This window comes from Acomys russatus, unplaced genomic scaffold (genome assembly GCF_903995435.1).
Source record: "Acomys russatus unplaced genomic scaffold, mAcoRus1.1, whole genome shotgun sequence".
NCBI lineage: Eukaryota > Metazoa > Chordata > Mammalia > Rodentia > Muridae > Acomys > Acomys russatus.
Window position 1 is genome coordinate 141,036 of NW_026131602.1, and position 27,675 is coordinate 168,710.

At 41.7% G+C, this 27,675-nt stretch overlaps 1 pseudogene and 1 gene segment (V, D, J or C); one reads left to right on the forward strand and one right to left on the reverse strand.

The window, feature by feature from the left end:
* Positions 1–4,905: 4,905 nt before the first annotated feature.
* LOC127186318 (immunoglobulin heavy variable 3-11-like) overlaps positions 4,906–27,675 on the reverse strand; it is a 137,857-nt gene continuing 115,087 nt past the window's right edge. The window contains 1 exon segment of the V gene segment in view: positions 4,906–5,256. Coding sequence covers positions 4,934–5,256 — 323 coding nt within the window.
* Positions 6,830–26,470, forward strand: LOC127186315 (shugoshin 1-like; annotated as a pseudogene).

The following is a 27,675-nucleotide window of genomic DNA, read 5'->3' on the forward strand; positions in this document are numbered from 1 at the left end:
CTATTTCCTATGTAGTTATGGTTGTAGTTTGACCAGTGGCGTGGAGTTTTCCTCCTAGTAACTTCTGTAAAGCCGGATTTGTGGGTAGGTACTGTTTGAATTTGTTTTTGTCATGGAATATCTTGTCTTCTCCATCAATGGTTATTGATAATTTTGCTGCCTATAATAGTCTTGCCTGGTATCTGTGTCCTCTTAAAGTTTGAAGCACCTCTGTTCAGGCCCTTCTGGCTTTCATGGTCTCTGCTGAGAAGTCAGGAGTAATTCTGATAGGTTTGCCTTCATATGTTACTCTGCCTTTTTCTCTTGCGGCTTTCAATAATTTTTCCTTGTTCTGTATATTTTTGTGTTGTTATTATTATGTGGCAGGATGATTTTCTTTTCAGGTCTATTCTATTTGGTGTTCTTTAGGCCTCTTGTATGCTTGTATGCATCTCTTTCTTCAAATTGGGAAAATTTTCCTCCATTATTTGATTAAAGATGTGTTCTGGGCTGTGGAGTCGTCTATCTACTCTTTCCTGTATCCCTATTATTCTCAAGTTTCATCTTTTCACGTTGTCTTTTATTTCTTGAATGGTCTGTGTTAGGAACTTTTCAGATTTAGCATTTCCCTGAATGGTTGTTTCCAGTTCTGCGATTGTATCTTCAAGTCCCGATATTCGTTCTCCCATTTCTTGCAATCTGTTAGATAAGGCCACCTCTGAGATGCTTGCTTTCTTTTTTGCAGACTCTTGATCACGTTTCTTCTGTGTGTTCCTGCATCATAGCTTCCATTTTTATATTCATGTCTTGGACTGTTTTAATGATTTCCATCATCTGGTTATTTGTATTTTTCTGAAATTCTTCAAGTGCCCCTTTATATGACTCTTTTAACTCTTCAGCCCTCTTGTTTGCCTCCTCCTAAATTTGTTTACAGATTTTATTTGTTTCTTCCATTATCATCTTCTTTACTAAGGACTTGAGGTCATTTTCTTGCCTATCCATTGCTGTTAGGTTCTCTATGTTGTTTTCATTGGGAATGTTGGGATCCGGAGATGTCAAACTGTTTTGGTTTTTGATAGCATTCTTTCGCTGTCCTCTTGTCATTTTGATGGCTCTGATATTGGAAGGTATTTTGTAGTGACCTTCGCTGGTTGAGAGTGGTTAATTGATGACTGATTGTAGGTCAGGTGCTCTTGCCTGTGGGGATCCGGGCGTATTTTTATGGAACAGGTAGGTGATCCGGTTTCACTCCTGGTGATTTTCCTCTGCCCCCCTGGGCTCCAGGCTGAGCCAGCTAAAGTAGATATCTGTTTGGACTTTACTGCTGTAATTCAGATCAGCAGTCTTGGGACCTAGAATAAGGTCCACAGACAAACGTTCTGGCTGAGTAGGTTGATCCCAGCTGCCTGTCCTTCCTGTGGCTTTGTAGACAAGACCCCAGGTAGATCAGACCTTCTGAGGTTGTAGCTGTCTTTCAGCTCTGCCTCTATATCCTGTAGCAGTGTTCAACCTCTCCCAGTACTATATGCCTGGAGGGACCAAGGTCGCTCTTTGTCAGCAATTAGGCACTGCAAGCAAGACCCTCTTTTTGTCTCCCAATAAAGTGAGAGTGCCTGCCTTGCTTGGGCCAGGATCTCCAGCTGGGCTCTCTCGTTCAGGGAGCCGGGAGCACAGGGCCAGGGCCTTGTGACTGGGCGGTTAGTAAGACTTGCTTTGCAGAGCTCTGGCGGCCACTTGTGGGACCAGATCTTCCCACCAGGCTATGATGATTCCTTCACCCTCTAGGACAGCAATTAGACTCTGCAAACATGGCCCATCCACATCTTGTCTCCCGATAATGTGAGAGTGCCTGCCTTGCTCGGGCCAGGATCTCCAGCTGGGCTCTCTCCTTTGGGGACCAGGGAGCGGGGAGCATAGGACCAGTGCCTTGTGGCTGGATATGAACAATAGGGTTGCAGAGCTCTGGCGGAAGCCCACGGAACCAGGTCTTCCCACAGGGCTAATAAGTTCAGCTATAGCTCTAGGCAAGACCCACGTCTCCTGATGGATCTGTGGAAGCAGTTCAAGCAGATTTCTTTCTTTCTTTCTTTCTTTCTTTTTTTTTTTTTGGTTTTTTCGAGACAGGGTTTCTCTGTGTATCCTTGGCCATCCTGGACTCACTTTGTAGACCAGGCTGGCCTCGAACTCACAGCAATCCACCTGCCTCTTCCTCCCGAGTGCTGGGATTAAAGGCATGTGCCACCATGCCCGGCTCTCAAGCAGATTTCTTACTGCCATTGTTTGCAGCCTCAGGTAGCTGTGATTGGTGTTAGGTTTGGCCCCGGATGGCCAGCGAGCTGCAGTCCCACTTTAGCTGTCTCTGCTGGGTCCTGCCGCCTTTGTTTCCACTCAGCCTAGGTGGGTGACCTCTGCAGTTTGGGGTGGTGTGGAAGGAGAAATCCTAGGGCAGATTCACCCTCTTCACTGAGACTCCTCTGGCTGGGGACTCTGGAAAATCCCCTCCCCAAATCGCAGGTCTGTGCTTTATATACAGGCTGCAGTTTGCATGTGGATTCCATTCCAGAGTTTGGGGAGTGCATTTAGCACCTCCGGGATGTTGCTTTGTCTCAGGGGGGTAGGGCCCCTGTTTGGTCTGTAGCCTTTGGGGCCCCACTCACCTACAATTCTCAAAGTCCAGCAATCTGTTGCTCCACTTATGTCTCTGGTCTCCTCGGGGTAGATCAGGTATGTGGCTTAATGGCCGGTGCCATCTTGGAATCCCCCGTGGATCCTTGCCTCTTTTTTTAAAATGAGGGTTTAGGAGCATTTGACTCCTCTCTTTCTTTGGTTTAGTGTTTCAGTTTTCAATCATGTTTCTCAGTTTTCCAGTCTCTTTTCTCTGCATTATTCTGCGAAGACTTAAATATATTTACAAATATACAGCAATTAAAGATCTTTGGAGTTTGGCTCTCACAAGACATTTGTTACCAAAATTTTAGAATCTTTTAAGAAATGTCCATTGGAAATTGAGACGAAATCAAAGAAATTGGCAGGCTCAGGCACCAGCTGGTCTGGACCAGTCTCCAGTTACTTAGCCATTCACTACTGCAGCTGAGACTGAGATGCTGTCATGGACCTGAGGTTAAAGCCCCAGCTCCCTCTCAGGAATAATGTCCTCACATAGGTGAATGGAGCAAACAGCCAGACGAAGGCAGAGTATGTAGAATCACTTTGCAGGGTCCGCCATGGCTTCTGCCTTCATTTTCCAAATCTCTGAAAAATTGGCAAACAGGTGAATACAGAGTTCTCACCTTCCATTTCTCCAAATCTCACAGGACAACAGTGTGTTGCAGACACAGCTGTGCCATTACCACAGAGCACAGACTCCATGACAATCTGACCTTCTTACATCATGTCCAGGAGCATAATGCTTTGATTGAACAATCATCATCCTCTGGCTTTGAGTGTGTCCTACTTCTTTTTTGGTGACTCCATCCACGTGGTCCCAGAATGCCAATGAGAACAATGCTCTATTCCACTGCAAGGTGCCACACAGGAGTATATCTGTGCTTGAGATGTTGATCCTCAAGTCAGAATGAGTCAAAGTTTCTTTACACCATGATCAGGGGCAGCATTGCAAACACAATCCTTAGATGCCTGGAGGAAAGAAAAGGGATTCACATGTTTAAATGAAATTAATTGTATTTTTTATGTTCAAGAGCACTATAAAAACTAAATTTTAGCAAATAAGCAGAGAGGAAGAAATGGCACAGTACCTGTTGAGTGGGTTAGAAGCTATTTGAATCTAAGTGTCACTCAGTAAGAATCACTGCCTACATTGGCCTCATTTCTCAATGCAGGAGCCTAACACACTTTTTATTACCAGCCCCACAGCTGGTTAGGGATGGTTCTGTTGTGTATGGTTTGTGTGAGGATGAAGGGCAGACTGAAGGTCATTTAGGATCATGGGTCACTGGCCCTGTCTGATTTCCTTGTTGGCTCTAACTTGAATCTCACACAGTCTTTAACAGTGGAATCTTTTTGAGTCTCTGCCCTGAGTTTTGGCTTCCACAGTCTCATGGGTCCTTTGCTTCTTCTGGATCTGATCCTGGTCCCCATACAAAATCCCGTCTGCCCTGTGTGATGCTCTGCATTTTTTCAAGTCAGAGATAATTCTACATTTAAAATAATCTATGTGTTGTGGAAACTGCTCTATGCTTAAAGTTTTTACCACATAAGAACAAAGAATTGATTTTGCTGCTTTAGAAGTACAAAAAGAGGCAAGTACGGTTGCCAAGAAGTAATCTTACCTCAGCCCCAGTTAGACAGTGTGTGTGATCCTTGGGATTAACTAGCCAGCCAGTCTATCCGGATGCACAGATCCAGGACAAGTGATGGAATTTTTTCTCAAAATTATAGTGTAGATTGATATAAGAAGACATGTCAACATGTGCAGACACACACACACATATACAAACACACATACAGACACACCCATACACAGACTCACACTACACACACCCTCACAGAGCCTCACACTATACAAACCCAGAGAGAGAGACAGAGAGAGAGAGACAGAGAGAGTGAGAGAGAGACAGACAGACAGACAGACAGACAGAGACGAAGACACAGAGACAGAAAGAGACAGAGAAAGACAGAGAATCAGAGAGACAAAGAGACAAAGAGCCAGAGCCAGATACAGACATAGAGACAGAGAAAAACACAGTAAATACACATATCACAGTGAAAAACTGAAAATTGTGTAAGCATTTGGGCAATTCAAGGATTACTATGCACTGCACTTGTAGAGAGAATCCCTGTGGACAGGCAGACCACACAGAAGAATCCAGCCCTCCATGTCCTTCAGGACTCTGAACAGGCTGTAACTCTCTGTCACTCAGAGCTCTGTGTGCTCTCAGTGCCCCCTGCTGACCATCAGTTCCCTGTAGGGAGGTTTGTGTCTGAGTTCTCACTGTCATTCACTCACTGTGTATCTGGTACAGTAATATGTGGCTGTGTCCTCAGACTTCAGACCGTTCATGTCCAGGTACAGGGTGTTCTTGGCATTGTCTCTGGAGATGGTGAATCGGCCCTTCACGGCATCAGCGTACCTGATGGTACCACTATTATAACCAATGTATGCGACCCACTCCAGCCCCTTGCCTGGAGCCTGGCGGACCCAGCTCATATAGTAGTCACTGAATGTGAATCCAGAGGCTGCACAGGAGAGTTTCATGGACTTTCCAGGCTGTACCAAGCCTCCTCCAGACTCCACCAGCTGCACCTCACACTGGGATCCTGCAAACATAGAGAATACTGGTTAGAAAACAGTCATAATGTTTATCTTTCTGATGTCCACACAACACACAGCATCTCTTCTCCATAAATTACCTTTTAACATAAAGACAAAGAAAACCAAGCTGATCCCCATGTCCATGGTGAGTGGTCTGTGTTCAGTACTGATCACTGAATGGGAGGATCTAGGAATCCAGGGCTGAGCTCCCTTGCCAGAGCTACAGGGTCAGGGAAGGACTGTTTTTCATGAGCACAGAGAAGTCTCATTTGCATGTCTTCCTGCTGTAGCAGGCTATGTTGTTGGACCTGGGCAGGAAGCAGTGCTCAGAGCTGATATAAGACATCGAAGAATGATGACAGTTACAGAAATTAAAACAGAATGGTTGCCCTGTATGTAGCTTCCCATTGCTAAGGATCCACATATTTTATATAGTTCCCTTTTGTGCACATGTGCACAACATGTTGTGCATATATCCTGCTATGTCTTCCAGGATAAATGTGAAATGAAATAGCTCCTTACACAGTTTTCCTTCTATACAAGACCTCAGTTTTTCCCATTTCCCAAAATGTACATGGTTTCTCCCTGATCTGGCTCTTGAACAGGGTCATGACTTTACAGAAAGGTTCTCAGAATTCCTTTTCTGTGATGAGGACAGTTGGGACTTTTCTGAATTTTACTAATTTCTGAGTGAACACTCTCCCTGGCATAGGAGGTTTGTATATGTGTCATCCCTTGTCACTGCTGGTCTTCCACTCAGCGTTTGTAATGTAGACATTCTTATTTGCAGCACACTGACTTGTTTTACATCTGAAGTCTCCCCATGATTTCTTCATATTCTGTCCATCAATCTCATCTTCCATCTTTACATCAGACAACACATCACTGTCTTTGTCTTAGGCTTGATTTCATTTCCCCAATTTATATAATGGTGTATCTTTTACTTTTAATTGATTTTTATTCTGATTTTGGTCTTATTTCTCCAGTTGTCTTGCTTCTCTCCTACTGATTGCCTTTCTCTCACCACACCTCACTTTTGCTTTCACATCACCATTATTCCCCTCTCCTTGCTCACCCCTGCCACTCACTTAAGATATCCTCCCTCCCTAGCATTCCAATTCGAGTTTTAGAACCTACAAAAAGAAGCCCAAACGTCTAACACACAACCTAATTCTTGCATGTGATATAAATAGGGCAGTTTGTTCTTCCCGGTCTTCATTGTGTTGTTTGATATGAAGATTTTCAGCTTCATCCAAGTTCACCCAAAATTCAGAAGATTCTGAGGAAGAAGTGGAATTCCCTCTGCCACCCTTTTCCCCCCACCTACCTAGACCTCTGACAGGTGAGGTCCTCTTTCCCTACCTTCTGACCACACACTATCTGATCTCATCTGCATATTCTCCATCCTCTTCATCTGTGTTCCAATAGGGTGTCTTCCCCAAGGGGCAATTGTTCAAATAGCAGGCAGCAGAGTTCATGTCAGAGGCAGTCTTCTGATCTCCTGCTCCCCTTTTCCATGTGGAGAATGAGCTATCCATTGGATACATGTGAGCAGGGTGTCTAGGTTCTCTGCTAGCAATGTCCTTCGCTGGTGCATCAGTTTGTGCAGTCACCCTGGGTCCAGGTAAATCAACCTTGAAAGTCTCCTTGTGGAGCTCCTGACAAACACTCCCTGATTCCCTCTCCTTCCATCTCCTAAGTCTTCCATACAACTCACAGCTCTTTGTCTGGGGTCTGCCTGGGAGTCCTGGTAACTGTGCCAATCCCTGCTGTGTGGAGTCTCTAAGAGGTCATATATGTCAGGACCAGAGCTCAAAAGTCTCTAATTTTTAAGCTTTTCCACATCCGTGGTGACATTTAGGTGGCAACTGCCCCTTGAGGAAGACACCCTATGGGAACACAGAGGAAGAGGATGAAGGATATGCAGATTTACAGAAAGGTAAGTTGAATAATGAGGGTGGGACTTGAAGGAGAGGAAGGAGTGTTCTGGGATCACGTTGTAAAGTGATTAACTAAATAAATGAAAAACTATCTTCAGGGAGCACCACAGATAATTAGCCACTGTCATCACACTGCATGCATCACACCACTGTGGTCACTGCTTTGCTCTGTTGTCATTTCAAGTCCACACACTCAGTTTTCCTTTGATGACTAAATGCTGTTCTTGGGCCTATGCTGCTTCAGGATCCAGTTAGGCTCATTTCATTCATGTTAATCTTCAAGTTGACCAGCCAGGGCTCTCACAGTCCAGGCTAGCCTACAGGGAAGAACAATGACAAAGCCCTTTTAGACTCCTGGTGTTGCTTTCTCAGTCTAATTCTTCTTGTTCCAGTGAAGAGCCTGACTTTAGTTCCTTATCACGGTGCATGATTATACTTCATATAGTAAACCCCTTCCTAAATGACTCTTTCTTGTGAGCATTGAATCCATTTACCAACATCTTGCATCTCCAGCTATTCCAGCCATCTCTTGATGCATAATTCGGTGAAATAATCAAATAATCCATTAGCACATACTAAGTGTGGAGCTGCAAAGATTAAGCCTATAATCATTGTTGAAATGATCAGTATTTATATTTTAATCTTAATATAATTTTATGTTCTAGCTACAATCTTCCCATACCATTACAATATATTCCCACACACGTTTCTTAGGACTCAGGCATTACATCAAAATTCTGGACATGAAATTGATACCAGTAAGCAAGGCATGGAAGGGGAAGGAGAAGCAGGGAAATCAGGACTTGCTAGCATCCACATGCTGCCTGGGGCTGGGACAAGCTGAACAGTAGAGGTCAGCCTGTGTTTCTGGGCAGGAAGCATGATGAACCAGAGCCTCAGAGCATGGCCCCACAAGTGTGCAACTTCACAGAGCTGTGTTGGAGCCCCTGGCACCAGCCTTGTGCTCAGGAGAAAGGCAGCATACAAAGTGCAATTCAGAGCAGGGACAGGTAGGTGTGGCTTCTGAATGTTGGCCATAAGGGACAGGGTACAAGAGAATGTGCATCATCCTATGTAAAGATGCTGCTGCATCAGCGTAGATATTGCTATATTTTTGGAAACGATTGCAAATTTATATATCCTTTATAAGTGAGATCAGAACAAAGGTGACATAAAGAAGAAACTGAATGAAAAATCTGTGATAAGTTACCAGCAATAGAACAAAAATTAGACAATACTTATTTAAAAATTATTTTTAATATGTTCACTTTCCATTGCAACTGTAGCCCCTCCTTCATCACTTCCAGATCCCATCCTCCCACACTGATAATCTCTCCCTCCCTTCCCTAGTCCTCAGAGGGGGAACCCTCCTCCTCTAAAATCTGACTTCAACCTATCAAGTCTCATCTGTACAACCTGTATCCTCTTCTGCTGTGGCCTGAAAAGACAAACTTCCCAGGGGGAAGTGATCAAAGTGAGGGATCAGAGTTCATGTCAGAAACAGTCTCTACTCCCCATATTGTGGAAACTCTAAGGAGACCATGCTGTCTATGTACTGCATCTGAGCAGAGGGCCTAGGTCCATATCATATATGGCCTTTGTTTGGTGCATCAGTCTTAGTATTGTAGTGTGCTTATCCGATATTATGTGCTAATATCTTCTTATGAGTGAGAATATATTATGCATGTCATTCTGGGTCTGTGTTACCTCACTCAGGATAATAATTTCTAGTTCCATTTATTTGCTGTAAAAATTTCAATATTTCCTTGTTTATAATAGCTTAGTAGTATTGCATTGTGTAAATGCACCATCCTTTCTTTATCTACTCTACCGTTGAGGTACATGTAGGTTGTTTCCAAATTCTGGCCAGTAACAAAAAGCTGTTGTGAACATAATTGAGCAAATAAATACCTTTGTTGTATGGTGGGCATCTTTTGTGGATACGCCCAGGAGTGGTATGGCTGGGTCTTGACGTAGAATTAGTCCCAATTTTCTGATAAAGAATCAGAATGATTTCCAAAGTGGTTGTACATATTTGCACTCCCACCAGCAATGGAGGAGTGTTCTGCTGTTCCCATATTGTTATCAACATGTGCTCTCAGTTCAGTTTTTGATCTTAGCCATTCTGACAGGTATAAAATGGAATCTCAGAGTCATTTTTATTTGCGTTTCCGTGATGACTAGGGATGTTGAGCATTTCTTTATGTGTTTCTTGGCCAGTCCATATGCCTCTGTTGAAAATTCTCTGTTTAGTTCCGTATTCCATTTTTAATTGGATTATATAGTTTGGTCCTTTTTAATTTTTTGAGTTCTTTATACATTTTGGATATTAGTCTTGGTGAGATGTAGGGTTTGTGGAAAACTTTTCTCAGTCTGTTCAATATCTGCATATTTTTTTGGCAGTGTCCTTTGCTTTACAGAATCTTTTCATTTTCTTGGGGTCCCATTTATGAATTATTGATCTTAGAGCCTGAACTATTTTTGTTCTGTTCAGGAAGTCGTGTCCTGTGCCAATGAGCTCAAGGCTCTTTCCCATCTTTTCTTCTAACAGGTGGCCAACTTACCAAAAGTACTCTACAGATTCAATACAATGCTTATCAAAATTCCAACACAATTCATTACAGATCTTGAAAGAATAATTCTCAGTTCCTTATTGAAAAACAACAAAAAAAAAAAACCTGAATAGCTAATGCAAATCTGTACAACAAAAGACCTTCTGGAGGCATCTCCATCCCTGATTTCTAGCTGCACTATAGAGCTACAGTAACATAAACATCACCCTACTGGCATAGACACAGCCAGGTGCATGAATGGAATTGAATTGAAGACCCAGAAATAAACCCACACAGCTATGTACACTTGATTTTTGACAAAGAAGCCAAAATCATACAGTGGAGAAAAGAGAGTATCTTTAATAAATGGCACTGGTCTAACTAAAATATGAATCTATAATTATGCCTAATATATAATTATATAATTCTACACATGCACGATATATAGTCATATATGATTTATATGTTCCATACATATGCATATAAAAGGTTACATATATATGTATTTATATGGAACATAGTAAATTATATAACATTTAGTCTGATAACAAGAAGTAAATGAAAAGCTTAGATCATTTGTGGGTAAATAAATTTTTCTAGTGTGTCAACAGAGATCAAGTTTGCTAGAATATGACAGTGGAGAGGGTCTCTAGAGGATTGCATTGGCTGGGACAAAAAACTATTGTTCCTAGCATTACATTATAGGTTCCTGCAATATAGCCTTGAATTTCCTAAATGGAGTAACCTAGAAAGTCCTTGCTTGGTTTCAGCACACCCTACTGGTTTAAGCATCAGTGTAGTAAGTTTTTAGTTCAGGCTCACTGTGGAGTTCCCTCACTGTGTCTTTGGCACTGTACTACATGGCTGTGTCCTCAGTCTGTAGACTGTTCAGTTTCAAGAACACCTGACTCTTGGAGGTGTCTCTGCTGATGCTGAGTTGGGATTTGAGAACTGAATTATAGTCTGTGCCGTCACCACCCCATAATACTCCCATCCACTCCAGACCCTTTCCTGGAGGCTGGCGGACTCAGTGTATATTATAGCTGGTTAATGAGAAGCCAGAGACAGTGCAGGTGAGAGACAGGGTCTGTGAGGGCTGCACCAGGTCAGGTCCTGACTCCTTCAGCTGCACCTGGGACAGGGCACCTGGGGACAAGAACATCACTATCAGTCACACATCCCATAGATGACATGCCCAGGTCCCACTCCTAAAGCCCTGAAACACTTACAGGTTGTAAAGGTCACCAGGCAGAGGAGCAGCAGCAGGACAGCCATGCTCTGATGGAGGCTCCAGTGAGAAGGACATAGGTCTTCTCAGCTAGGCCTGGGCTTTCATCCTGAGGCTGAGGTCTGCTTTGCATTGGGGGAGGTTCTTGAGAGCATAAAAGGGAGCAGAAGGCAACTTTCCAGATTCACTTTCAGGTGACTGAGATTTTTGTGCTTCTTAGGGCATCTTCTGAGAAAAAATAAGAAGCACTTTCTGCTTCTGTCTGGTTCAATATCCAGATTCACACTGTGGAGTTCTTCGAAACAAAACATGGGGCTGTTCATAGTTAATGTGTCTGCACACATGCAGTGCTGGCTGAACAGGTTACCGTGTCCTACATGCCCCTGTTTATCTCTAAGTTCTAGAAGAGATTTATGGGGTGGTATTTGGCCACTTAGTGATCTGAAATTCTCCTTAAGGAACTAAAAATTCTTTTCTCTTGTCATCAGTGGGAGTCCTTTGTTTTTACCACTACTTTTAAAAATAAGTTGTGAAGAAACAACTCAGTAACATTTAGTACCTGTGATTTCAAATGTTTATATTAGAGTAGACCCAAATGTCTGCCATGAGTCCCATCTGACTAGACTCCCATGTTCGGCTCATTACCCAGAGACAGCAGATCTTGAGACTAGTCTTTGTAGCTCTTAAGTTATGCCAGTCTCTCTCTCTCTCTCTCTCTCTCTCTCTCTCTCTCTCTCTCTCTCTCTCTCTCTCTCTCTCCTTCCCTCTCACATTAGTTTGTAGCACATAAAAACCCAAATTCCTAATTATGAGGTTATATTTTTGAGGAATGAGATTTCAACTATCACATAATGTTTCACAAAAAGCTATAGCATCCAACCAGACTTGAGGGTAATATTAACTGACATAAATAATAAGCAAGATAAGGTGATGGCAAGAAATGAAGAGGAGGTCAGGCATGAGCATGGGGAGCCCTATGCCTTGACATGTTAATCACCACACAGCCCAAGAGACTGTAGAGCTTTTCTCCAGTTTCTTCACAATGTGAGTGAAGTGATGGACGCAGGTCTTCCCCTTATGGAGACAGCCATCCGTGAAATTCGTGATGCTCACCCACAGTATGTCCTCCACTTGTTCATCAAGCTCTGAGTGTTAGAAGAATATTTGTGCAGACACTATTCTCAGTGTGTCTCATCTGGGTTTGTCTGGTACTTACATTTTGGTTATGAAATTTTGAGAAGGAATTCACAGATATAAGTGCACCATTTTTTTCAGTATGTAGGTATCTCAGCTTCTTTGGACACAAAAAGGGCTATTGATAACCTGTCGGTTTCAGTTAGATTGTCCTGAAGATCAAGGACCTAGGACAAGTAGCACAAGATACCACATGACTAGTACATTGGGGTTTGGAAATTTCCTATTGGTAAGGAGTACCAATGAGTTGCATGGGATTACTTGGGCATGTTTAGCCTATGGAATAATAGTAGTGTTCCTGACAGGTGGAGATCAGCAACATTCATGATATTTCCACTTTATGTGTCTCTCGAAAACAAATTTATTTAAAGTGTACCTGATATCTGTTGAGTTTCAAGACAGTGAGATACAAAGAATCTGTATTACCAGGCTCCCTACTCTTGTAGACACAGGCATTGTAAAAGCAAATTCCTGGAAAAATATAGTCCATGAGTATGGGAAACAGAAAACAGCAGGGTCGGCTAGTATTAGGATAATTCAGACATCATCTTTCCAATGGCACAGTGCAAGAATGAGCACATGCATCAAGCATAAACACTATTAGAACATGTGCCCCAAATTGGCTTGTGGAATCCTATGAGAGACTATGGACAGAAACTACAGGGGAGCAATGAATGTTTTTTTGTCTGTCAGTAGAGTGGTTTCACGGGTATTAAATCACATAAAAACTCAGTAAGTGTTATTACAAAGAGGTTAGTGTATGCACAGAGTATCTCCATAAATAAATTTTTAAAATCTGAGTTATGTAACTTCTGTCTCTATTTTTAATCAAGGTCAATCTCCATGTGGTGAAACAGAAGCAGGGTGTGAGAGCCATGAGCACCATTCAGCCAGGGTGTGTTTATGGGACTGCCCACCTCAGCCCTTCAGACAGAGAATGCAGCAGGGAGAGGCAGTGCAACAGTGGGATCTGGAAGTGAACAGAAAAATGCAAAACTATTGTTTTTAACAGAAATGTCACTTTCATCACTACACACCTGTATCTGAGACTTTTGTGCCACTTGGACTGGGATGTGTCACTCTGAGTGTTCTGCACAATATTTGCCAGTACTGTAGTGGAACCATGTTCACATGTCAGGCCATAGGGATCTGTTTTCCTCCATCCACATTTGCTTTTGTTTTTTCCATTACTAAATGTAACCCATACTATTATCATTAGGATTTAATTGTATTCCTCTTATTATTAGGAATGTGACATTAAGGTCATATTTCCTGGTGGTAAGATGGAATTAGGGAACGAGCAACGAAGATGTCTTGCGTGAGTATCTTTTGCTATCAGGTGACACACTATGAGGACACTCAGGCTGGCGCTTAGGATTGAGGTGGAGTGTGCCAGGATTCTGTGTCACATCACCTGGCTATGTTTTCTTTCTAACTCTCTAGGACTAATCAGAAGAAATAATCAAGAGGAAGGTTTCAAGGACTAGCTATGCACCATTGCCACCTCTGCTCTACTCCAGACAAAAATACTTGTCTGTGCTTAATTGTTTAAGAACTTGCTTACAACTATAATGATATTTAGATGTTATTTTTGGGACACAGTGTTAGAATCTGAAGAACATGTTCTCTATTTTCTTGGTCAAATGGAAATGTTTGAGAATTAGTAATTCTTGTCCTTGGCTCTAACATATTTTTGGTCTAACCAATCAGTTAAAAAATTTTGCCCTGCTCATCCAGTTTTACTTCCACCCATGTAGACTGATGCTCAACTTGATCCTGATAAATATATCTCTGATTGATATAGTGCTTAAGCTTATAGTAAATATAATAAGTCTTTGTGTCATTATTTGGGAGCTGGAAGTACAAAGAAAGTCCCTTTTTACCTGGTGTCCAAGAGCAGGTAACAGAATCCATGCTTAGAACACTAGACTCAGGCATTACACCAAAAGTTTTGGACATCAAATTCAGAATATTAAGCCAGGCATGGAAGAGGCCGGAAAAGGAGGGAAGTGGCTCCCTAGAACCCACATGCTGCCTGGAGCTGGGACAAGCTGATCAGTTGAGTTCAGCCTGTGTTTCTGGGCAGGATACATGGTCAACCAAAGCCTCAGAGCATGGTCCCCCAAATGTGCAACTTCACAGAGCTATGTTGGAGCCCCTGGCACCAGCCTTGTGCTCAGGAGAAAGGCAGCATACAAAGTGCAATCCATAGCTGGGGCAGGTAGGTGTATGGCTTCTGGCTGGTGCTTATAAGGGACAGGGTACAAGAGAATGTGCACCATCCTATGTAAAGATGCTGCTGCATCAGCATAGAAATAGCTATATTTTTGGAAATAATTGCAATTTTATATATCCTTTATAAGTGAGATCAGAAGAGCTGACTTAGATAAGAAAATGAGTGAAAAATCCATGATAAGTTACAAACAACAGAACAAAAAATAGACACTCTTTCTTTTACATATTTTTACTTTGTTCACTTTACATCCCAACTGTATCTCCTCCATCATCATCTCCCGATCTGATCCTCCAACCCTAATAACCTCTCAGTCCATACCCTAGTCCTCAGAATGGGAAGCCCTCCTCTTCCAACATCTGACTTCAGCCTATCAAGTCTCATCTGTACCACCTGTATCCTCTTCTGCTATGGTGTACAAGGGGACCCTGCCAGGGGGACATTATCAACATGAGGGTCCAGAGTCCATGTCAGAAACAGACTCTACTCCAGATATTATGGAAATCCTAAGGAGACTATGCTGTCTGTGCACTGTATCTGAGCAGAAGGTCCACATCATATATGGTCCTTGATTGGTGCATCAGTCTCAGTATTGTAGTGTGGCTATCCTGTATTATGTGGCTAATATCTGCTTATGAGTGAGAAAATATTATGCATGCCTGTCTGGGTCTGAGTCATGTCACTCGGGACAATAATTCATAGTTCCATCCATTTGCCTGCAAATTTCAGCATCTCCTTGTTTTTAATATCTGAGTAGTATGGCATGTGTAAATGCACCGCAATTTCTTTATCTACTCTTCTGTGGAGGTACATCCAGCGTGTCTCCAGATTCTGGCTATTTAAAATAAAGCTGCTATGCACATAGATGAGCAAATATCTTGTTGTGTGGTGGGGAATCTTTTGGGAATACGCCCTGGAGTGGTATGGCTGGGTCTTCAGGTAGAATTAGTCCCAATTTCCTGTGAAAGTACCAGAATGATTTCCAAAGTGGTTGTACACTTTTGCACTCCAACCAGCAATGGAGGAGTGTTCTGCTTTCCCCATATCCTCACCAACATGTGCTGTCACTTGAGTTTTTAATCTTAGACATTCTGACAGATGGGATATCAGAGTCATTTTGATTTGCATTTCCCTGATGTCTGATGTTTCTCACCTACTCAATATTCCTCTGATGAAAGTTCTCTAGAATGAGGTGTTCATTGGCTCTATCTGAACAGGGTTCTAGATGTACCGAATGCATTGGCCTTGGTTGGCACACAAGTTTGTGCAGGCCCCTGGTTCCAGATCTGACTGCTTTGATGGTCTCCTAAACCCTCTGGGTCCTTCCACCACCCCGGTCTTCCATACCACTTTCAATACTCCAACCAGAGTCCAGGAGCAAGTCCCAATACTTGTTCTAATCTGCAGCTGAGTTGAATCTCTCAGAGGACATCAATGTGGGACTTACGTCCACTTATATGTGATAAAAGTGAATTGTTCTTTGAGAAGATAATTAATATTCCTCTCCTGGATGTGACAGAGTGTATCCTATCTTTTGACAGGGAGTAATGAAGTTTCAAACACAACATTTATTAACCAACATAAGGAATGTGTTTTTGAAATATTACCATTTGAATTAAGGCCTCATATATTGCACACAAGAACTCTTCAATTATGTTATTTACCAGCACTAGACAAACAAGTTTTATGGAAATATTTCATTTTCAAGTATGTAATATTTTCTTTTTTTAATTTTTAAATTTTATTATATTAATTTATTCTTATTACATCTCAATGGCTATCCCATCTCTTGTATCCTCCCATTCATCTTTCCCTCCCATTCTCCCCTTACTCCCATCCCCTATGACTGTGACCGAGGGGGACTTCCTCCCCCTTTATATGCTCATAGAGTATCAAGTCCTTCCTCTGAGTGCCACCACGTCTCCCCATCCAGGGGATGTGATCAGATATGAGGCAACAGAGTACATGTGAAAGTCATACCCCCATCTCCACTCAACTGTGCAGAATGTCCTTTTCATTGGCTAGATCTGGGTAGGGGTTTAAAGTTTCCAGCGTGTATTGTCCTTGGCTGGAGCCATAGTGTGAATGGGACCCCAGGGCCCAAATTTGTCTATCATAATGTTTTTCTTGTAGGTTTCTAGGACCCTCAGGATCCTTCTAGTTTGCTATTCTCCCATGCTTCTCTCATTATGTGACATGACACCACACTAATGGTTCCTCTGTCTGCAAATAGGATACTGTAAAAATTGACCTGAAGGGGCATGAGACAAGCACTGGGCAATATCTTAGCAGTGAATTAAAGACTTGTGATGACTTCACGTTCTGGGATTCCTTTGACCAGAGTCTGAACTTAGGAAGGGTAAAGATGAGGCAGACATATGGGCCTCTGATAAGGGCCTGCAACTTGTAGACAACTCAGTAACTTTACTAACCCCTCTTTGGAAACACAGGGATTTAGTCATGTTCCACCTCTCTCCTCCTTCGTTTTTGTCAATCAATATTTCATCATGTGCTCTCACATACTCTCTGCATTGCATTCCAAGGATGCACATGTACTTTACAAAGGTACAGAAATTACAAGAACTTTGATGTTTTTCTGTCAGAAGACATCCATTACCAAATATGTTAGAACCTGTTGGGTAAGGTCTATGGGAAGAAATCACAGAACCCTTCTGTCTCAGGTATCAGCCTGTCTGGACCAGTTTCCAGTTACCCGGAATTCACCAGTGCGGCTGTGGCTGGAAAGATCCTTCTCAGGAACATTGTCATCACACAGGGGGCTTGACCTGAAAGGCTGAGTAGGGCAGAGAAGATTGCATCACTTTGTAGAAGGAGCCATGGTTTCTGCCTGCATCTTTCAGATCTCTGCCTAAATGGTGACCCTGTAATTACAGAGCCCACTTTTTCCATTTCTCCATAACTCACAGGACAACAATGTGTTGCAGCCACAGCTGTGTCATCTACAAAGAGCACACAGCTCCATGACAAACTGACGCACATAAACAATGTCCTAGGTGCATCATGCTTTGATTGAACAATCATCGTTCCTTGGCTTCCAGTGCTGAATATGAATATAGAGACATAATCCATGTGATCCCAGAATGCCATAAAGAATAATGCTCTATTCTGGTTCTAGGTGCCACACCTGACTACATCTGAGCCTTAGATAAAGCACCGAACTCCAAATGAGGCACAGGTCTTTTACATCATGTTTTTGAGCATCTTTGCTAGTTAAGACCCTTAGATGCCTGGAGGAAAGAAATGGGATTAACATATTAAAAGGAAATTCATTTTGCTCTTTAAATTCTTTGGGAACTATGCAAACTAAACCATAACAGATAATTAAAGGTGAAGAAAAAAAATATGACCCATGGAGTGGTCAGGAGCTGGAAGCAGCTAACCCAAGCTCAATGGTTACCACTACCTACACTGACCTCACTGCTCAGTGCTGGAGCCTCAGATGGGTTGCTCTTTGGAACAGCAGCTGGGGCTGTCTCTGTGGATCTTAGACAACAGCAGGCCTGAGGTTGGAGCTGTGCACATTGGTTGCCATAGGGTATCCACCAACAGAACAGTTGGGGTAAGCCTGTGGCCAAAGGCTGAGAAGACACTCCTATGGAACCCTGGGACTTTCCTCAGCAAGTCATCAGAGTGACTTGAGGTTGGACATGCTTTTCCCCTCACCATGGCCTTTCCTCTTATCTGGGAAACACAGACATTGTAGTTTTGCACTCCACGGCCAAGGCCTGTCAGTCATTCTATAGTCACTGCTCTTCTGCTTGTTTTAAACCATGATTCATCAGCAAATCCATCTTGGATCCCCTCTCTGTTTCTCTCTCTCTCTCTCTCTCTCTCTCTCTCTCTCTCTCTCTCTCTCTCTCTCTCTTTCTTCCCTTCTTTCAAATGTTAGCATTTGAGATAAGCCCGCATGTAGTCTTATCAAGAACACTTCAACTTATGAACAGCTTCTCCAGCACCTATATGATATTACCGCTTGTGTTTGATACAGGTCTGTTTTCAATGGCCTAAATATCACAATGATCTGGGTGAGCGTAGAACACATTTTATCAGTGACAACCAGACACGAACATAAAAAAGCAACATTTAATCAAACAGAACCTAAGAAATTGATCTCAGGCAAACTGACATTGAGGGAAAAGTTACTATGGTTTGAAGATTGCAGGATGAGTAGACTAAAAATTTATATGGGACAGAATATTTAAAAATGGACTGTATGAATATTGACCACAATTAGTATCATATTGTGTTCATCACAGATGGAGAGTGTAGATTTTATGAGGTATCCCCAGACAATATCTGTGTTTTCCCTTAACTGTTGACATGCATGTGAAAACATCATGATATGCTGAATACAACTAAGTTCAAGCATCACTTGCCTATAATAGTGTAGAAATGTTTCTAACAATACAAATAGAAAAAAAATAAACCAATTAATAACATCTCCCTTGTGGTTGTCAGATACATTGAACGGTAGTGAAATTTCTTGATAAATGTTAACCAAATAACATATTTTACATTATTAAATTATACCAACATTTAATTATCTCCATATTTTCTAAAATATTAAAAGTGGTTTATTTCATTACTACTTATTCCACTGGTAGATTCATAATTATAATGTAGTCTATGATTTTTTTAATTCCTGCATATTTTGCGTCACTTAGAATACTTTAGAGGTATCAATATTTTTTAGCTTTTACCTGATAACTAAACAATTTGAAAAGTCTGTAATTAACTCAAAGAACTAACTAGTAGGAATAGTAATAGTGTTATTTAATATGGTCTCAGAACACGACAAATTTCAGGCTACCAGGCACTGCTGAATTTTATTTTCATATCTGCTCAGACTGAAAAAGGTCACTCAACTTAACTGGACCATCTCTCTCTGACCAACAGAACTGTTAGGACCTTCAGTTATTTCTATAAAATCTATTTACTGAAATATCACACATAATTTATAAACTAGTTATTTACCTTTGTTTAGTTGACAGTGACACCAAGGTGATAATTCTTCATGGTCAGATGGAATTAGGGAAAGAGCATCACAGAAGTCATGCCTGCTTCTTATTTGCTATCAGGGGACACACTGTAAGGACACTCATGCTAGTGCTTTGGATTGAGGTGGAGTGTGCCAGGATTCTGTGTCTCGTCACCTGGATGTTTTCTTTCTAAATCTCTAGGAATAATCAGAAGACATAATCAAGAGGGGGATTTCAAGGCCTAGTCACACACCATTGCTACTTCTGCTCTACTCCAGAGGAAAAAAGTGCTTACTTGTTTAAAAACTTACAACTCTATGGATATTTAGATGCTATGGTGGGGCACAGTGTAAGAATGTCAAGAGTATGTCCTATAATTTCTTGGTCAAATGGAAATGTTTGAGATTTAGAAATGTTTGTCCTTGGCTCTGGATCGTTTATGGGGTCCTCTGGTTTAAGAAGAAAGAAACAATGGAGATTTCTGTTTCCAAACTAGCTTTGAAAATCACAGTATCACAAGGAAGCTTAAGTCTTTCTATCACAAGTGCTAAAATACAGGGGCTGGATTACAGAAAACTCAAAACTGTCAAACTTTCTTACAAAAATTCCAATCAACAAGTGCTACAATTTCAGTCTCTTTTAAAAATATACGCATATTCAGTTATACACATACACACATGGATATTCAGATATATCACATCATATATGGAAATATAGGATTATATATATATATCAATGTTATAATTTTAGCCATATATGTAATTTTTATGTTTCACAAATATGGGCAGATAATTATGCCTAATATACAATTATATAATTCTACACATGCACGATATATAGTCATATATGATTTACATGTTCCATACATATGCATATAAAAGGTTACATATATGTATTTATATGGAACATAGTAAATTATATAACCTTTAGTCTGATAACAAGAAGTAAATGAATAGCTTAGATCATTTGTGGGTAAATAAATTCTTCTAGTGTGTCAACAAAACTTAAGTTTGGTAGAATATGACAGTGGTGAGGGTCTCTAGGGGATTGCATTGGCTGGGAGAAAAAACTATTGTTCCTAGTATTGAAATATAAGTTCCTGCAACATAGCCTTGAATTTCCTAAATGGAGCGACCTAGAAAGTCCTGGCTTGGCATCAGCGCCCCCTGCTGGTTAGAGCATCAGTGTAGTACGTTTTTTTGTGTTAGCTCACTGTGGAGTTCACTCACTGTGTTTCTAGCACAGTAGTAAGCGGCTGTGTCCTCAGTCTTCAGACTGTTCAGTTTTAAGAAGACCTGACTCTTGGAGTTGTCTCTGTTGATGCTGAACTGGGATTTGAGAGCTGAATCATACTCTGTGCTCCCACCAGCCCATATTACTCCCATCCACTCCAGACCCTTTCCTGGAGGCTGGCGGACCCATAGCTGGTTAATGAGAAGCCAGACACCGTGCAGGTGAGAGAGAGGGTCTGTGAGGGCTGCACCAGGTCAGGTCCTGACTCCTTCAACTGCACCTGGGACAGGGCACCTGGGAAAAGAACATCAAGATCAGTCACACATCCCATAGATGACATGCCCGGGTCCCTCTCCTGAAGCCCTGAAACACTTACAGGTTGTAAAGGTCACCAGACAGAGGAGCAGCAGCAGGACAGCCATGCTCTGATAGAGGCTCCAGTGAGAAGGATATGGGGCTTCTCAGCTAGGCCTGGGCTTTCAGGCTGAGGCTGAGGGCTGCTTTGCATTGGGGGAGGTTCCTGAGAGGATAAAAGGAAGAACACAGCAAGTACACTAGTTTCACCTCCATGAAAATGTAATGCAGTTCTCCCTGTTTCCATTGTTGTCTCAGAGTCTTACTGCTTCCTTCTGCTAACCTAAGGCTAGACCTAGAAGCTTCTAGCATCCATAAAATCTAACAGAGGCCTAGAATGTTTTCATCATCTGAGACTAGCTTCTTAGAAACTCACTCTCACCTGTTCTTTCTGAGTACTGGGCTGCTGATTCAACTCACTTGTTCTGGCTCAAACTCTTCTCCCAGCTGATGTACTTAATCTCTTGGCCTGGAATTGCTCTGACTGGCCTCAAAGTAAGTCAGCCATCTGCTCTAATCTCTGGCTTATTTTCATTTTCTGGCTCATTCAGTCTTCACCTGAGTTCTCTCTCGGCAATGCACCTCTATAACACTGTCCTGGCAAAACTGCCTACTACTCTGAAAAACTACCTCTTAAATAGCTCCCCTTTCCACTCTCTTCTCCTTAGGGTTGGGGGTATTTTTTTTCTGTCAAATCTTCTCTGATTCATCAGCTTCTCTGCCACTCAATTATACATCACTCTTAAACATGGGTGCTTCCTTCTACAAACTAACTTTACCTTTGTTTGGGATTAAAGACATGTACCACCACCATGCCTGTACCTAAGCTTTTCTTCACCCAATACTTGCTTTATACCAGCCTGGCCTCGATCTCTGATCTGTTTGCCTCTGTCTCCTGGATTACATGGATGTTTCTATTCCAGACGGATCACACAGACCAATAAGGTCTTTGGATGTGATCTCTTTTCAGAACAGCCATGTTCTGAATGAAAATTCCTCTATAGTTCCAAGTGTCTGAGATTTGCCCTGTGTTTTCTAGAGCAACTGGTAACAAAAATCAGAAATACTTATGCTTCTGTTAATATTTCCACTTCCATATAAACAGAAATTGTATGATTGACACTGTGCAGAACCTTAACTGCGTCCATATTTCTGCTGTGCAGGCAGAAGAGAGTAGCATATCCTCAGTGCATATGTATATTCCTGTCAATTCCAGCAGAAACTGAGGATAAAATTTAGTCAGATGATGCACATTGGCTCTTAGTCATGTGAAAGCCAGATTAATGAACTACTTAAACTTTTCTCTTAGTGTCAATGGTCCTCCTCTTTTCACTCACCTAGGAAATCCCACTTGTGAGGAAGCAATTCACAAACATTTAGTATGAGTGATTATGAATGTTTGTCTGAGAGGAGACCCAAAGGACTGAGTTTCCTGCCATGTCAGTATTCACGTGAGCACCTGGGGACACATTACTTGGAGATGAGGTCTTGATTCACATTTCTTTGTGTCTGTTTCCATCTGTCTGCCTGTTTGTCTGTGTGTACTTTTTTGTTTCTCCTTGTCTCTACAGTTTGAAATGCATTAAAAGTCCAGGTTCCTAAATAAGATTATTGCATTCCTGAGGAATGGGAATGTCAGTTGTCCACAAAACCTCATAAAAAGAAGTAAAATGTGGAAGGGATCCAAGATGCTGGCACTGAAGACACACCTTGTTTAAGTAGGATGACAACAATGACCATTCATTCACCTAAAGACTTAGCTGAGGCCCAGAAAACACCAGCACCTGTAACTCACAGGTGAGAGGTCTCCAAATTGTGCAGAGCACAGTTGAGTCTTGTCTCCAGCCACCAAGAAAAAGCACAGAAAAGTCTCAGGTCCTCATGATCATAAGGCTAGCAGCACACATCTATCTGGAGGGCAGCCACTGGCTTCTGGGCTCATGTGCACTTGCCTGCCTGGTGGGAAGCTTCTGAAATCCCCAGGGCCCAGAAGGAGTATTGGCTCACAAAAACATTAGTGCCTCTGGCTCCTACTTCTGAGCAGATACCAAAGTCTGGAACATGAGTAGATCCTACCATAGGTCACCTAAAAACCAAACAAAAGGATCTGCCTTGCCAAATAAACACTGAGGATCCCGGACAGGTGTGCAGAGTTTGAAATTCCAGGGGGCTGAAAGCCTCTGCTTACAAAAACACCAATATCTGGAGGTCCAAGCCCTGAGCAGACAGCACAGTTGGGAACACACATAGATTTATCCTCAGTTCTCTCAGAAAACCCATGGAAAGCTCCAGTTTGACAAACAGCCACCAGGCTCCTGGGTTTTCCTGACTGAGGAACAGCATCTGAAATCCCTAGGCACAGAAAAAGCCTTGGCTCACCAAAACACCAGTGTTGCTTGGTCCAAGCACCAGGTAAACAGCATAATCTCAAACACAAGTTGATCTGACTTCATGTCACCCAGAAAACCCACAGAAAGCTCCAGGTGTCCAAGTAGCCACTGAACATAGGCTCCAACAAGAGACATCAAAATGGGAAGAGGCCAGCAGAAGAACACAAGCAGCAATCATCAGGTCAATTTGATACTACCAGAAATCAGTAGGGTCACCATGACAACAAGCCCTGGAGATCCTATTACAACCAATGCACAAGAGAAAGATTTCAAATCTGAGATTATGAAAATGATAGAGGCCTTAAAGGAGGAAAAATCCCTTAAAATAAAATGCCTTTCTCTCGCCACACCTCACCTTTGCTTTCACACCATGATTATTACCCTGGCTCACACTTGCTACTCCCTTAAGAAATCTTCCATTCCTAGCATTCCAATTCTAGTTTTGAACCCTACAAAAAGAAGCCCAAACCCCTAAGACACACAATCTACTTCCTGCATGTGGTAGAACAGGTAGGATTGTTCTTCCCAATCTTCATTATGTTGTTTGATATAAAGACTTCCAGCTTCATCCATGTTCATCCAAAATGCAGAAGATTCTCAGGAAGATGTGGAATAGATGTAAGGATTGGAGCAGAAGAAAAGTAAACCAATTAATAACATCTCCCTTGTGGTTGTTAGATAAATTGAACTCTAGTGAAGAGTCTAGATAAATATCAACTCAATAATGTTTATATTGGCAATGCAGCATTTCAAATGTGGGGGCAGTAGTTGTGACCTGAGCAGCAGAGCAGGAGGCGACACTGAGCTAGCGGGGAACAAGCGGCGAAGATGAGATTTACTATGTAGTCCAAGCTTAAATGTGTGATCCACCTGACTTAGCCTTCTTAGTAGCTTGGATTATTCCACAGCACCTGACTATTAATAATATTTTAAAGCTGAGAACATCTGAATTCCTGCCTCTTTTGGATAAAGGTGGTTAAGGAAAGGTGTCAGAAAAAGTTCTTTCAAGATAGTTTTGAAGACATTAAGAAGCAAATGAAGGAGAAAAGGAATAAAAACTTGGCAGAGATTGGCAGGTGCAAGTCCTTTATTGTTGCACCATGCCAAGTACCCACTAACAGTTCTACACTGCTGAAAAATTACCAAGAAAACAACAGGTTGTTTAGTTTTGGCTTTGGAAAATGAAAAATCCAAAGTGAGAGAAGCCCAGGACATCATCCTAAACCTGAGGAGAGAGTGTTACTATCTTGCATGTCAGCTGTATACACTGAAAGAGAGGCTAACTTCCTGACAGCATGGAGAAACTGTTCAGAACCAGAAAGGATGACCCTCAGGAGTGGTCCCAATAATGACAACACGCCCAGGGACTTTCCTGTGAAGACATTACAGCAAAGTGCTCTTGAAGAAACTAACTGGTCTTTTCAAACTGAAGATCCAAATCCTACTGTTTCTCCAGACACATTGGGGAGCAATTGTGATTCTGGTAAAGTCGAGTCTACCGATAACGGCTTACCTAGGACTATGTCTTTCCATTACCACGTAAGGGAAGATTTTAATAATTTACGTCACTCCACTACTTTGGGGCATGAAGCCAGTCAATGGGTGGGGCAGCCTTTGAACATGAGAAGTGGATGTAAAGACCTAACCATAACACTGCATAAACTTGGAAATGTAGGACAAAATGTTTGTCTATGGAACAAAGACCAAATGAACTTATCCCCTGGACCGACTTACCCAGAAAAAAATTGCTAAAATAAAAGAAGTCATTTTACCATCTAATCCTCAGCAAATGAAAAGCAAGCATAAACATGCACAAAAAAGAAGAGCAGAGCAGAAAAGAGCCAAGAAGAGATGCAAATCTAAGTCCTCATTGAAGTGTTAGGACAACAAAAGCAAAGGTAAGCAGGCTGTAGTCCCTCCAACACTGGAGGCTCTATGAGTTCCAGTGATGCTTACGATTTTAATCTAGAATAGTGTGTTCACCTTACGCCTTTCAGACAAAAAATGAGCAATGGCCCCAGTGGAGAACCTAACAGCAGCAACTGGGAAGTGAGTGCGGAGGAAGTCAGTGCCTCTGAGGACAATTCTGATGAGCTCTGCCTGCCTCCTTGCAGGGATTTGCAAGAGGTGAACAGAGGAGTTACCAGGCCTTGGTCTAAAAGAGGACATAAATTCACAGATGAAAAAGAGATGGAGGGTGTCTCGCCAACTAGAGTCACCTCACTGTAGACTAAAGGATGTCACCAACATCCTACTGTGTCCTGTGGTGAAAATCAAGAGACTTTCTTTGTCTCTGAAAAGGAATGAAAACATCCCAGCAGTACCTCTGCCTAAACGCAGGTGCACCACCATCACAAGCTATAAAAAGCCAACACTCACTTCGCAGCTAGGAAGAGGGAACCCTTACACAGACCTGTGTTTCTTTTTTTTTTTTCGCAACTTAATATAAAGTAATATAATTATAGACATAAAATGGCATAAGACCCACATTCACGCAACAATTGTTTGTCATGTAGAATTTATTAAAGCTACCTTCTTCATTACACATGCTCACTACTATCTTTTTTTCATTCTTTAATTTTATTAATTTATTCATATTACATCTCGATTGTTAGCCCTTCCCCTGTTTCTTCCCATTCTTTCCTCCATCCCATTTCTCTCCTTCTCCCCTCCCCTCTGTCTGTGACTGAGGGAGACCTCCTCCCCTTATATATGCTCATAGAATATCAAGTCTCTTCTTGGTAACTTGCTATCCTTCCTCTGAGTGCCACCAGGTCTCCCCATCCAGGGGACATCAGACCTGTGTTTCTTGAATTCTCCTATTTTCAAACAGAAAAAGAATATGAGATGTCCTAAAATAAGTACAAAGCAAACATAGTAACTCCTTTTGTTGGATGCTGAAGAAGGTGATCCTTCTTTTTTGCCTAATAGGGTCTAGGAGACAGTTCGCAATGGGCAGAACCTTCTCTTATCAGCATCTGGGTTGAGAATGTGCCCTGGACCTGTACTTTGTAATTCTGAGGATTGGTACCAACATCTAGCTTCTCTGACATCTTTATTTTTTTCTTAAGCAGGAGAATTACAGAGTGGAAAATTTATAAAGATGGGATGTAGATCTTGCATAAATCCTTAACACCAAAGTAAGACATTCCATACGTTGGTGAGGATTCCGTCTACTATTATTAATTGTTCATGTACTGTGTGTATGTGTAATCATGGTTAAGAGAATTAATGGTTTGTGTTCTGGGACAAGATTACTGTTGTAAACTATGAGTGAGTACACTGCCATTCCTCAGCAGAATCGTAGTATGTCATGGACCGTGGGCTAGCCCTTCATGTTATCATTCTGCAGTAGAAAAGTGTGAATAGTAAGGGCTCTAGGTTTTGATCTGGGAACAAAATATAAATAGTTTGGTTCTGAAATTTGAAAAAAAATGTTTGTATATTGTATTATTAAATTATACCAACATTTAATTATATTTAAACTTTCTAAAATGTTAAAAGTACTATTGGAGTAGTTTACATCACTTAGAATACTTTAGAGTTATCACTATTTTTAAGCTTTTACCTGATAAGTAAACAATTCTAAAAGTCTATAATTCACAGAAACAACTAAGTACTGTAGACAGTAATAGTGTTATTTAATGTGGGAACAGAATACGACAGATTTGAGGCTACCAGGCACTGCTGAACTTTGTTTTCATGTCTCCTCAGCCTGAATCAGGTCACTCAACTTATCTGTGACCATGTTCCTGACCAACAAAACTGTTGGGGTCCTTCTGTTATTTCTAAGAGATCTATTTACAGAAACATCACACATGATTTATGAAACAGTTATTAATTGTTGAGTTGGTATTTGACACCAAGGTGATATTTCTTCATGGTCAGACAGAATCAGAGAAAGAGCATCACAGAAGTCATGCCTGCATATCATTTGCTATCAGAGGACACACTATAAGGACACTCACGCTGGTGCTTTTGATTGAGATGTGGAGTGTGCTATGATTCTCTGTCACATCACCTGCCTATGTCTTCTTTATAAATCTCTAGAACTAATCAGAAGACATAATCAAGAGGAGGATTTCAAGGACTAGCTATGCAACATTGCTACCTCTGTTCTACTCCAGAGGAAAAACTTGTTTGCGCTCACTTTTATAAAAACTTACTTTCAGTTATACGGCTATTTCATTAATGTTTTTTTTGGACACAGTGTTTGAATGTCAAGAACATGCTATTTCCTTGGTCAAGTGGAAATGTGTGAGAATTATTATGCTTGTCATTGGCTCTGACATATTTTTGG